At 48.1% G+C, this 12,519-nt stretch overlaps 1 protein-coding gene across 2 annotated transcripts in view; it reads left to right on the top strand.

Annotated features, from left to right (window-relative positions):
- Nucleotides 1-1,037: 1,037 nt before the first annotated feature.
- The window catches only part of AVIL (advillin), a 47,926-nt gene continuing 36,444 nt past the window's right edge, over nucleotides 1,038-12,519 (top strand). The window contains exons 1-3 of one of the 2 annotated variants that reach the window (XM_083729381.1): nucleotides 1,038-1,287; nucleotides 8,364-8,463; nucleotides 9,942-10,016. In XM_083729381.1, coding sequence (XP_083585507.1) covers nucleotides 8,398-8,463; nucleotides 9,942-10,016 — 141 coding nt within the window. In that variant the 5' untranslated portion in view covers nucleotides 1,038-1,287; nucleotides 8,364-8,397. The remainder of the gene's footprint in view (nucleotides 1,288-8,363; nucleotides 8,464-9,941; nucleotides 10,017-12,519) is intronic. The other variant, XM_083729380.1, reaches the window with a different exon arrangement.

A 12,519-nucleotide genomic window follows, 5' to 3' on the forward strand; every position in this document is an offset into this window, starting at 1 on the left:
ATTCAGAGGAGAGATAAGTGATGGGAATGGGATCTAGTAGCTTCATCTATGAACTGTGAAGGTTTGCTCTCCCCTGACTTCATCCCTTGATTTTTCGCTTACCGTATTTTTCGCTCCAAAAGATGCACCTGACCATAAGACGCACCTAGTTTTTAGAGGAGGAAAGGGGGAGAGCCTTGTTTTTTGGGGAACAGATCAAAGTTGTTGAGCTTACTTTGCAAAGGGAAAAAATCCTGTTTTCATGGGGCTCAACTCTTTAGCTTCTTTAGGAAAGGAAAGGGAGCCGTTTCTACAGTTTCTAGACAGGTAAACTAATCAGCCAGTCACATGTCACTGGGGAAAACCGCCTCCGTCTGCAGAACATTCAGCAATGGAGGCCTGGGCAAGGGGGCGGGGCCAGAAAGGGAGCCAGCGATCGACCACACATTTACTCCAAAAGATGCACAGACATCTCCCCTTACTTTTTAGGAGGAAAAAAGTGTGTCTTATGGAGCGAAAAACACGGTACCAACCGATGAACTCCATGTGCAAAACCAACTGCAGGACTTGGTTGGGGGTCACAAGGCTTGACTGCTCCGGGTTTTATATTTTGGGGGCCGGAGTAGGCCCAGGCAAGACAGCCACCCTTAACCTGAGAGCAAGGTGGGACATGTGGAATTCTCCCTGCCAGTGGTCCTTTTGTCTTCTTGACTGACTGCCCCGCTCTCTGAGGCTAGCCTTGCCTTGGAGAACCTCCTTTGATGCCCCAAAGCCACCACCCCACTCGATATCCAATGCACCATTTAAAGATTTGCTGGAGACCTCAGACGTATCAAGATTATCCCTGGCGGACAACCCTTCTCTCTGAAGGGCAAAGCCATTGCCTCTCCCCCCAGCCTTCCTCGGTTCCGAGCAAGCCACTCTAATGTGGTTAGATCCCCATCTCCTGCCCCCATTTCTTTGCATTATTGATGCAGCGCTGCACTTTAGAAAAATCAATGGGAAATGGGGGGAGTGGACATGCGGAGAAGAGAAACCAGACTTGGGAGTCTCCTTTTGTCAGAAACAAATAAAAGATATTTTCCCTAAACTAATCCATGCTGCTGGGCTAGGCCAGCACTGATTGGCCCAGGCGGCTGATATAAAGGCAAGATGCAAATGCAGTCAAATCTTAGCGAAGGAGCCTGGATCGTTCCTCTGGACTGACTGTGCTACTCGGAGCTGGAGCAACCCATTTCTTCCTGCCTGAACAGCTTGTGCTCCTCAGCCCTGGGCCTTGCAGCGCAGAGGAGTCAGCAGCAGACCCAGGTGAGTGCTGCTTGATTTATGGGTGGTCAAACCAAGAGGAGGGAGGGAGGACCATCCCAGGCACGGCTTGAAATAAGGGGTGGTTGTCAAGAGGACCTGATTGATCTAGGTTTTCTGGAAAGGCCTCTGGAGAAAAATCAGATTCTGTTAGCGGGAAGTCAAAGACACGAGAGGGACTCTGAAACACAACTGCTTAGCTTACAGAATATCCGTTCAGAAGCAAGCACCCCTAAGTTACTCCCAGTTGCGCATGGGATTTGAACCCCAGATTTCTGAAATTTATTTGGACCTGTAAGAAAACGGCTGAGCTGAAGAGAATTTTATTTGTATCTTGGCCTTTATCCGGGGAGCATAAGGTGACAGAGACTGAACTCATCTTCTCACAACAGCCCTGTCAGGTAGATGAGACAACTTTCCAGCTGAGCAGAGGGTTGTTTGTTTTTTTTAAAAAAAAATTATTTATACAGGGCATGTCTGCCAGACAAGACAGGTGTGAGCTGGTTGCGGTTCCTTGGTGGTAATCGAAAGGCACTCTGTACATACTCAGAAGTCACGTTTCACATATTCCAGGGCCAGGCAATGAAGTCGTTTTCCTTGGGCAAAGCTTGTCTCCCCTGTTTCGTGTTCATGTCTGGCTACCTGGTATGAGTCAGTGACTTTGGGCATCCATTAGGTGACATCACAGGCAGCAGATTGTAAGTTAAGTCAATTAGTGGTTCTATTATAGCTGCCAAGACTATTGCTGCATTTTGGAATTACAGTAAGTGAATGTTCTCGGATGAGGGCTGGCTGATTGTGTTCTGGCCCAAAACAAAACACACAAACATATATATATTCCAACGACAAGGAAACTCAAATTCTGCATTTGCTCTATGTTTATTCTGATTACAGTATGGACATTTTACAGACTGCAGAATATTTAAACAAACAGCTATAGGAAAGAAGGAAGGAAGGAAGGAAGGGCTACTGTGAGCACACTGAAGGGTTAGGAGCTACAGCACTGGGCATTTCGACATGGTTCTCTGCAGGGAATTTTTCTGGAGTGGGGAGCTGCCTACCATATTGGCCTGAATATAAGCCACACTCCCCACCCACCCCAATTCCGATTGTGAAAAGTTAAAGTGCTGCTTATATTTGCAACCTTATGCCGCCAGCGAAGCAGCCCAGGAGCGTGGGGCAATGGCGCCCGTCCCGTCCGCGGCTCCCAAGCCTCCCCCAAGCCGCCAAGTTTTAAAGGTGTGGCTTATTTGTGGGTGTGGCCTATATTCGGGCCAATACGGTAGTTTCTCCCAAAGGACTCGGCTATGCAGCTGAAAATATAACACTTTAGGTGCATTTCAAGTGCATTATGCAAATCTGACCCTAGATGGTGATGGTGAGCTTATGGCAAATGCAATATATTTTTCAAAAGGCTTCTTATAAAAGCATTTCGCAAAATTTTTTTAATGCGTGTCTAGATTCCACCAAACAAAAAAGAAATGAGGTTAATTGTGGCTGTACATTTTGCAATGTATATCAGGTGGTAGAAATAAAAAAAGAAAGAAAGATGTCTGGAGAGTATGGTTCACTGGGGGAGAGGCAACAAATGCCCCCCTCCTCTGTCTCGTTCCCATGGATATCCGTGTTCCCTGATAACCAGATGCCACACCCAAGACTTCTTAAACCATTCTAAAACTTTTCTGCAGAAGAGTGACAACAAACTTACTTTGAAAAAGAAGGTTGAGTCCAAAATCGCTTGGATTGGCTGCCTATTATTTTTATTATTAAGGGATGCGGGTGGCGCTGTGGGTTAAACCACAGAGCCTAGGACTTGCCAATCAGAAGGTCGGTGGTTCGAATCCCCACGACGGGGTGAGCTCCCGTTGCTCAGTCCCTGCTCCTGCCAACCTAGCAGTTCGAAAGCACGTCAAAGTGCAAGTAGATAAAAAGGTACCACTCCGGAGGGAAGGTAAACAGCGTTTCTGCGTGCTGCTCTGACTTGCCAGAAGCGGCTTAGTCATGCTGGCCACATGACCCGGAAGCTGTACGCTGGCCCCCACAGCCAATAAAGCGAGATGAGCGCCGCAACCCCAGAGTCGGTCACGACTGGACCTAATGGTCAGGGGTCCCTTTACCTATTATTATTATTAAAATATTCTCTGTAAGATACCTTTAACAACACTTCACCTTTCAGACAATACAGTAATGCTCCTTTGCTTGCCTGGATAGGAGATGAAAGAAGGGTGTGTGAGTTTGTGTAAAAGCTAGTACAGTAGTACCTCGGTTTAAGAGCAGTCTAGTTTAAGAACGATACAAACTCCGCAAAACCGGAAATAGTGTCCCAGTTTGAGAACTTTACCTCCGTCTAAGAACGGAATCCGAACAGTGGAAGGGCACTGGCGGCGGGAGGCCTCATTAGGGAAAGCGCGCTTCGGTTTAAGAATGGTTTTGGTTTAAGAACGGACCTCCGGAACAGATTAAGTCCGTAAACCAAGGTACCACTGTATGTTGTTGCAGCCATTGCTCCTCCAAATTTTGCCTCTGGCCCCACCCACCTCTTACCTTTGACACCCACCCAGCCCACAAAACATTTGTCCAGAAGAGACGGTGGATGAGGAAGCTAATATTTCCTACCTCTACCATAAAACTATTAAGTCCTGGTTCTAAGCTGTACCATTGAAACTGGGACGGTATATTGTAACGGATGAATACCAGTGCTATTGATTAAAGATTGCTTTTGAGGGGAAAACAATTTTAAACAAATTAGAGGCATCAGGATGCAAAGTATCCTCCAGTGGCGTAGCGTGGGTTGTCAGCACCCGGGGCAAGGCAAGTAATTTGCGCCCCCTAATCCGTGGATTTGCGCCCCCTAACCCTAACCCCCAGATGTTGCGCCCGGTGCGGCCGGCCCCCCCTGCACCCCCCACGCTACGCCACTGGTATCCTCAATGATCCCTTTTGCATTGTGAGATATAAGAACATGCATTACAATCTGCATATCAATGCAGGAAGGAATATGTATCTTACACAGTTTCAGGATTGAATCCTAGGCTGAAGGGTCTTTGACCCTCCCCCCCATAAAATATTTGAGGGGGCCGGGCCCCCACAAAGTTGATGGGCATTGCCGTGCAAATGGCGTGTGCATGCCGTGCCTTGTGACCCATGGCTTACCTGCCCCCCCCCAATATTTTATTCAAGTTGGCACCCCTGCCATGAACTATATCTGCGTAGAGTCATTATGTAACTCTGTTATATGAATTACCGTATTGGCCTGAATATAAGCCGCACCCGAATATAAGCCGCTCCCTTAAAATTCCGCCGGCACTCACACATGTTCCATTTTACCGTATGTCTTTTTCAGCAGCGATACCGCAAAAGCCAATTTTTGTAAGGTTGTGAGTTTAAGCCAGGGTCAGGGTCAGAATTTTGAAGAAGAAAAAAGTGAGGCTTCTATTCAGGCCAATACGGTATATGTTATATGAATGCAATCTATAACCGGGCTGAACCGGCAAATGATGAAAAACATGGAATCCTATCATCCCTGGAGTCACAACTTGACTATGATGGTTACTCTTGACACTGCCAGGAATAGCTGGCATAGTTCAAGGCTACAGAGTGGTTCTGTATTAGACAAACCTGGCCTGGAAATAAGGCTGCAGAGTTAACTGCGTTGGAGACGACGCCTAGACTGCAGTCCTTCTCTGTGGCTGGTAATCACAGTTAGTGAAGATTTTCACCCACACCAGCCATTGCATCCATAAAGTTTGATGGAACCCAGAAGGAAAATCCCAGAGCAAATGTAGCAGCTGTTCGTTTGCTGGACTGAGACATTAACACATGAGTTAGTTCTGATGTGACGTGAAATTATATTTCTGTGTTGAGTTTACTGGGATGAAATGCACCAGAACATATATTTTTTTAGTTGTTATGCAAGAATGGCAAATCCCACAAATATTCTGTAGGAATGATCCACAAACAGAAAGCAATTTCCTACTTCCCTGCAGAATCCACATGGAGGATTTCCAACTCTGATGCAAAAATTTCCATGTGTGTTTGGCTACAGGAATTGCTCCAGACATCGCCCATGGAGTGAAAGGTTTATAGTGAAGCCACCCACTATATCTGTGTTGGTCCCCTATAGTTTTTACACAAAGCAAAGGCAGATTCCTCAGCTTTCAGAAGTGTTGGTGGTGGTGGTGGGGAGACCTGAACCACAGACCTCTGTGCCAAAAGGAGGAAAGGCCCAGACAGTTCTTTCAGAGCAAAGTCCAAACGGCTGCCCTGTTTCTCTGGAACTTGAGCTGGCTCAGCCCTGCATGTTTCTGGCTAATCAATCCCAGCCTCTGGGATGCCTCCAAACGAGAGTCTATAGGACTGGTCTACTCCCCTTGTTAAATCCCACCATCTGCTTTCAATGACTGAGCAATTGGGGGTTATGGAAAAGGGGGAGGAGGGTGTAGTCTGCCGCTGCGGGTTCAGCCGCTCTGATCCTGCCCGCCCTTGCATCTCCCAGAATGCTTTACTGGTCTTTTTGAGTGTGCCTCTCCCTGCCGCATTCAGGAGGAACTAGCACTGAGCATCTACTGCCTCACAGTTATTTGTAAGTATCTGCATGCCACTCTCCTGTCCTCTATAAGTGTGACTTGAGCCCCAGCTGTAAGGATGAGAAGAGAGGCTCACATGTGCCCATAGAGAACAGGCTTTTAACTACTGGGGCAAAATTGTGTGCAATCCAGCATGAGATATCCTTGCCAGAAAAGCTCTACTCTCTGTCTCTCATTTAACTGGCTTGGCTGTGATTACTCGGAGTCGAAGGAAAGGAAGTAGGGACACGCTCAGCACCGCTCTTGCTCTTCCTTCCTGTCTTCTAGCACAGAGATTGGGGACCTGCTGGGCTCCAGGTGCAGGATTCCAGCTCCCGTCAGCCCCAGCCAGCATTGGCCGGTGGTCAAGAATGACGGGGGTTGCAGTCCAACAACATCTGGAAGTCCGTGCTGGCAAACGCTAGGCATTAAAAGCTGGTCCTGGCTGCGGAGCAAGGCAGGGCAAGGGGAAATTGGGGCGTAAATTACGTCGCTTAAAAATGTGGCGTGGCACGGTGCATGGTGTGGACACCATTCTTGTGTGGCAGGTCCCCCCTTGTGAAATAAAGACACAGGACACTTTATTTAAGGTTAATGGGTGTAAAAGGCCACAACTTTATTGATTACAGGAATTGAGAGCTATTGGCTTAGGCATTGGTTCCTATCGACTAACTGGCTTCAGCCCAATTGCATGAAGACCGGTGAGGGTTAACCACCAGCGGGGGAAGTCCTGCTGAGGTACGTCAACTAGGACCCCCCGGGTGTCACCGCTCGGGGGCGTGCCTTAGGCCCACACCTCCACAGGCTTCGGACAGGGCAACGTCCCTCGGAATCCTTTACTGGACTCAGTGGCGGAGCGTGGGGGGGTGCAGGGGGGGCCGGCCGCACCAGGCGCAACATCTGGGGGTTAGGGTTAGGGGGCGCAAATCCACGGGTTAGGGGGCGCAAATTACTTGCCTTGCCCCGGGTGCTGACAACCCACGCTACGCCACTGACTGGACTACCCTTTGCTTGGGGAAGATAATGGCGCTTCCTTCCCCCACTTCATTTGCATAACAATACCCCTGCCAATGCCAAACCGCCAATACCAAGGAAGTTGTGACGTTTGCTACGAGGTAGGCGAAAAACCAAATGGCCGGTGCTAATTCACCAAGTGGAAAAATTCCTACCAGGCCCCTCGAAGGCGACCAACTGAAATTGATCAACTGGAGAGGCGAAGAGAGGGCAGTCCTCGGGCGCACCGGGCATAAATAGCCCGGGCCACGCCTCCCTGTCCAGCCAATTGGCTAGGCAGGGAGCTGACGCGCCCAAGGATTCCCTCATTCTCGCAGAGGCTGTAAGCCAGCCCCCCTGTGTGTGGGGAGGGCGTGGGCCCACAACCCCACCTCCTCTCCATCTCGGAAGTGGCTTTGTGGCAAAGCAATGGCAGTGCTCTAGCAACCACGCTTGTCTCTGTTTCGATAAGCCCTGCCAACTGGGAAGCTCCCTCCATGCCCAAGAGAGAAGGAAAATGTCAGAAAGGCCATAGCTCAGCGGCAGAGCATCCAGTTTGCATGCAGAAGGTCCAAGGTTCAATTCTCAGCGTCTCCCGGTTGGGTTGGAAGAGACCCCCATCTGCCTTTTCTTCAAGGAGCGCAAGTCAAAGTACATGATTGTTGTTGTTGTTATTTATCTGCCCTTCACGCAGGTGGCGCTGTGGGTTAAACCACAGAGCCTAGGACTTGCCGATCAGAAGGTTGGCAGTTTGAATCCCCGCGACGGGGTGAGCTCCCATTGCTCGGTCCCTGCTCCTGCCACCCTAGCAGTTCGAAAGCACGTCAAAGTGCAAGTAGATAAATAGGTACCGCTCCGGCGGGAAGGTAAACGGCGTTTCCATGCGCTGCCCTGGTTCGCCAGAAGCGGCTTAGTCATGCTGGCCACATGACCTGGAAGCTGTACGCTGGCTACCTCAGCCAATAAAGCAAGATGAGCGCTGCAATCTCAGAGTCGGCCACGACTGGACCTAATGGTCAGGGGTCCCTTTACCTTTACACCTTAAGGTCCCAGGGTGGGTTACAATATTAGAAACAACTTAAAACTGCAGAAATAAGAAGGTTCCTAAAAACATACATTTCAAGGGTCAAAAGCTAGGATAAAAAAGTTAATCTTCAGCATTTGCCAGAAGCTGCATAATACAAGAAGGTGCCTGACACACTTCAGTGCAGAGGGAGTCCCACAATCTAGGGGGCTGCCACAGAGAAGGCTCTGTCCTGGGAAATCCCCTGGGCTTCTGAGGATGGTGGGACAACCAAGAGGCATCCCCCCTGTCAATTTTAGTAACTGAGAGGGCTCATAGGGAAGGTTTCATTCTTTCAGGTACATGGTGTGTTCCACCCCCTCATCGTTTTATCCTTACAGCAACTCTGTGGAAAAAACCTCAGTCTGGCTCAAGATCACTCACTGAGCTTCGTGGCAAAGTTGCACCCCATATTCTGCCCTTGGTAACAGGCTAACCTGTTTGTTCTTATTTGTCAGGTTTTGCTGAGTATTCCAAAAACTGAAAGCCACCATGGCTCTCACCAGTGCCTTCAAGACTGTTACCAACACACCTGGACTGATCATCTGGAGAATTGAGGTGAGACAATGAAATTTTCTCAGGTCTAAACAAAAGGTTACCGAACTTGCCATCTCTTACCTAGCTAGGCAAGGTAATTTCTTTCTGAAATTCTGAATTTCTTTCTGAAATTCCAAAGGTGGAGATCATTCCTATAATTGTACTTACCTGCTGCTGAAAGCTCCAGTTTGCTTAATTTCTATCCTGCGTGTGCTGGCAAATGATTGGCTGCTGTAACATGCATTATATATGGCTGCCCTTGAAGATAGTTCAGAAACTGCAGCTAGTCCAGCTTGTATTTTGTCTAGAGCACATTACACCAGTGGCGTAGCATGGGTTGTCAGCACCCGGGGCAAGGCAAGTAATTTGCGCCCCCTAACCCGTGGATTTGCGCCCCCTAACCCTAACCCCAGATGTTGCGCCCGGTGCGACGGCCCCCCCTGCACCCCCCACGCTACGCCACTGCATTGCACTGAAACTATGGGAACTCCACAAGTTCTGCCTGTAATTCACATCGCTTAAGCCTGAGATACTTAAGGGAGCATCTCTTTTCCCCAACAACCATTGAGTATTAACTGGGGTAGGCAACCTAAGGTCTGTGGGCCGGATGCGGCCCAATCCCTTCTCAATACGATCTGTGGACAGTCTGAGAATCAGTGTGTTTTTACATGAGTAGAATGTGTCCTTTTATTTAAAATGCATCTCTGGGTTATTTGTGGGGCATAGGAATTTGTTCATCCCCCCCCAAAAAAATATAGTCTGGCCCACCACATCGTCTGAGGGGCGGTGGACCAGCCCATGGCTGAAAGAGATTGCTGACCCCTGTAGTATAACATAGCAGCAATGGATGGAGATAGGGAAGGTCAATTTTTTTTGTGAGCCGGGAGCTGCTGTTAATCAATTTTTTAGCCTTAAGCACTTATTCATACAAGGGACGCGGGTGGCGCTGTGGGTTAAACAACAGAGCCTAGGACTTGCCGATCAAAAGGGCGGTGGTTCGAATCCCCGTGACGGGGTGAGCTCCCATTGCTCGGTCCCAGCTCCTGCCAACCTAGCAGTTCAAAAGCACGTCAAAGTGCAAGTAGATAAATAGGTACCACTCTGGCAGGAAGGTAAACGGAGTTTCTGTGCCCTGCTCTGGTTCACCAGAAGTGGCTTAGTCATGCTGGCCACATGACCCAGAAGCTGTATGCCAGCTCCCTCGGATAATAAAGCGAGATGAGCGCCGCAACCCCAGAGTTGGTCACGACTGGACCTAATGGTCAGGGGTCCCTTTACCTTTACCTTATTCATATAAGTCTGAAATGGTTTTTTTGAAAGGTTTTAAACATTTGTTTTGAATTGAAAGTGTAAATTGAAAGTATTTTATAAGGAAATCGTCTGCAGCACCACGGGATGCCTGAGAGAGGGTTGGGGGCATCGATGGTTAGAGGCCGTGTCACTGAAGCCACCAAATTGGGTCAGGGGGTTGCTTAATGTACTGTGTTTCTCCTTCCCAGAAAATGGACCTGGTTTTGGTTCCTCCAAAAGCTCATGGCAGCTTCTACGAAGGTGATTGCTACGTCCTCCTCTCAGTAAGTGGAGATCCTTGCTTATTGGTTTCCAACACCCCAGTCAGCTCTAGTTTAGCTGCAAAGCCACTCTGAGATTAGCAAAAGGCTCCAGGTCCCCCCCCCCCCAGCAGCATCCTGCCAAATCTTGTTTCTGAAGATGCCACTCAACCATATGCCCCATTCACCTCCAATGGAGGCAGCTGGGAAGCCCAAACGCCATCCTTCAGAGGCCGGGATTTGTTTAGGGTCTGCCAGCTGCTGACCCTTATCTTAGGTCTAAAATAAATTGGGCATGCAGGCTAACAGGAAAGTCCTGCGTGTGCTGGCTGATTTCAGTTGCTTCAGACCGTAACAGGGCAGCTGTGTCCAGGGCAGCTGTTTACAGTGGCGTAGCGTGGGGGGTGCAGGGGGGGCCGGCCGCACCGGGCGCAACATCTGGGGGTTAGGGTTAGGGGGCGTAAATCCACGGGTTAGGGGGTGCAAATTACTTGCCTTGCCCTGGGTGCTGACAACCCACGCTACGCCACTGGCTGTTTACCAGCTCCATCTGGTAAGTAGGCTGAGACCCTATCTGCCTGCGGACTGTCTTGCCAGAGTGTTGCATGCTCTGATTATCTCCCCCTTGGACTACTGCCATGCGCTCTATGTGGGGCTACCTTTGAAGGTGACCCGGAAACTACAACTAATCCAGAATGCGGCAGCTAGATTGGTGACGGGGATCGGCCGCCGAGACCATATAACACCGGTCTTGAAAGACCTACACTGGCTCCCAGTACATTTCTGAGCACAATTCAAAGTGCTGATTCTGACCTTTAAACGGCCTTGGCCCAGTATACCTGATGGAGCATCTCCACCCCCATCGTTCTACCCAGACACTGAGGTCCAGCGCTGAGGGCCTTCTGGCAGTTCCCTCGCTACGAGAAGCCAAGTTACAGGGAACCAGGTAGTGGCACCCGCCCTGTGGAACGCCCTCCCACCCGATGTCAAAGAGAAAAATAACTACCAAACTTTTAGAAGACATCTGAAGGCAGCCCTCTTTAGGGAAGCTTTTAATGTTTAATAGGTTATTATATTTTAGTGTTCTGTTGAAAGCTGCCCAGAGTAGCTGGGGAAACCCAGCCAGATGGGCGGAGTATAAATAATAAATTATTATTATTTTAACAAGTGGACTAACCCAGTCCTTGAACATTTTCTCTTCCGGCGCATCATCCCAAGCACTCAAAGGCAACATTTGCATTTGTAAGCTGAAAACCCAAACCCCACATGTATTGGCAGATAGATGCACATGAACAGCAGGGGTGGGGAATCCGGGGGCCACAGCTCCTATCATTCCTAACCATTGGCCATACTGTCAGGGAAATAAATGTTGGAAATGTAATGAGACTGAAGGTACATTCTTTCACCTTTGGTGGACATGCCCAAGGATTAAGACATTCTGGGAGATGATTTATAATGAATTGAAAAAGGTATTTAAGTATACCTTTCTGAAGAAACCAGAGGCCTTTCTCCTGGGCATGGTCAGCCAATTGGTGCCAAAGAAGGACAGAACTTTCTTTATGTATGCAACAACAGCAGCAAGAATACTCATCGCGAAGTATTGGAAGACACAAGATTTACCCACCCGGTAAGAATGGCAGATGAAGTTGATGGACTATATGGAATTGGCGGAAATGACTGGCAGAATCCGAGACCAGGGAGAAGAGTTGGTGGAAGAAGATTGGAAAAAAATGAAAGATTATTTACAGAAATATTGTAAAATTAATGAGCTATAGAAAAATGGTGGAGTGAAGTTATACGGCTTTGGCAGAAACGTTATAAGGAACTAGGTACAGATAGATTGTTAATGTATTAAAGGGAAAAAATAAGGTTAGAATATGTTAAGATTAATTACAGGACAGAAAACAGAGGAAGATGGAAAGGAATTGCTGAAACAGTTAATTGAAGTGGAATACAAAAAGGGAGGCGTGAGGAAGTCAATGAAACAAGTGAATGAAAGTTAAGATTGAAAATATTGGAAGTGTTTTTAATTGTTTTTGTTTTGTTTTGTTAATTCAATGTTTCATGTAGTGTTTTTGTCTTTGTTTTTTGTATTTTATTATATTGTCACGTTTAATTCTTTTTCTTTTTGTAATCTTTAAACTCTTAATAAATATTATTTTTTTTAAAAAAACATACTGTCAGGGACTGATGGGAGTTGGAGTCAAACAACATCTGGAGGTGCCATCCCTGCTCTGCTTTGATCAGCAGGGCATCAGGCAAAGCTCTTTCCCATCACCTACTAATACATGGTGCCAAGGTGTTACTTGGAACATTCTACCATCAAAGCACGCACCCTCTCATTGAGTCCTTCTCCTAAGTGTGGGGTAAACATGCAAGACTTTTCCTGTTGCCCCCTCACATTGGGGGGGGGGGGGAAACCAGGATCATTAAATGGGGGGCGGGGAGGACAAGTGGAATGCCTAATGTTTGCAATGACATCTGCTGGAGAGAGTGATAAATACATTTAGACACAGCATATTTCATC

Source organism: Podarcis gaigeae, assembly GCF_964106915.1.
Source record: "Podarcis gaigeae genome assembly, chromosome: 2".
NCBI lineage: Eukaryota > Metazoa > Chordata > Lepidosauria > Squamata > Lacertidae > Podarcis > Podarcis gaigeae.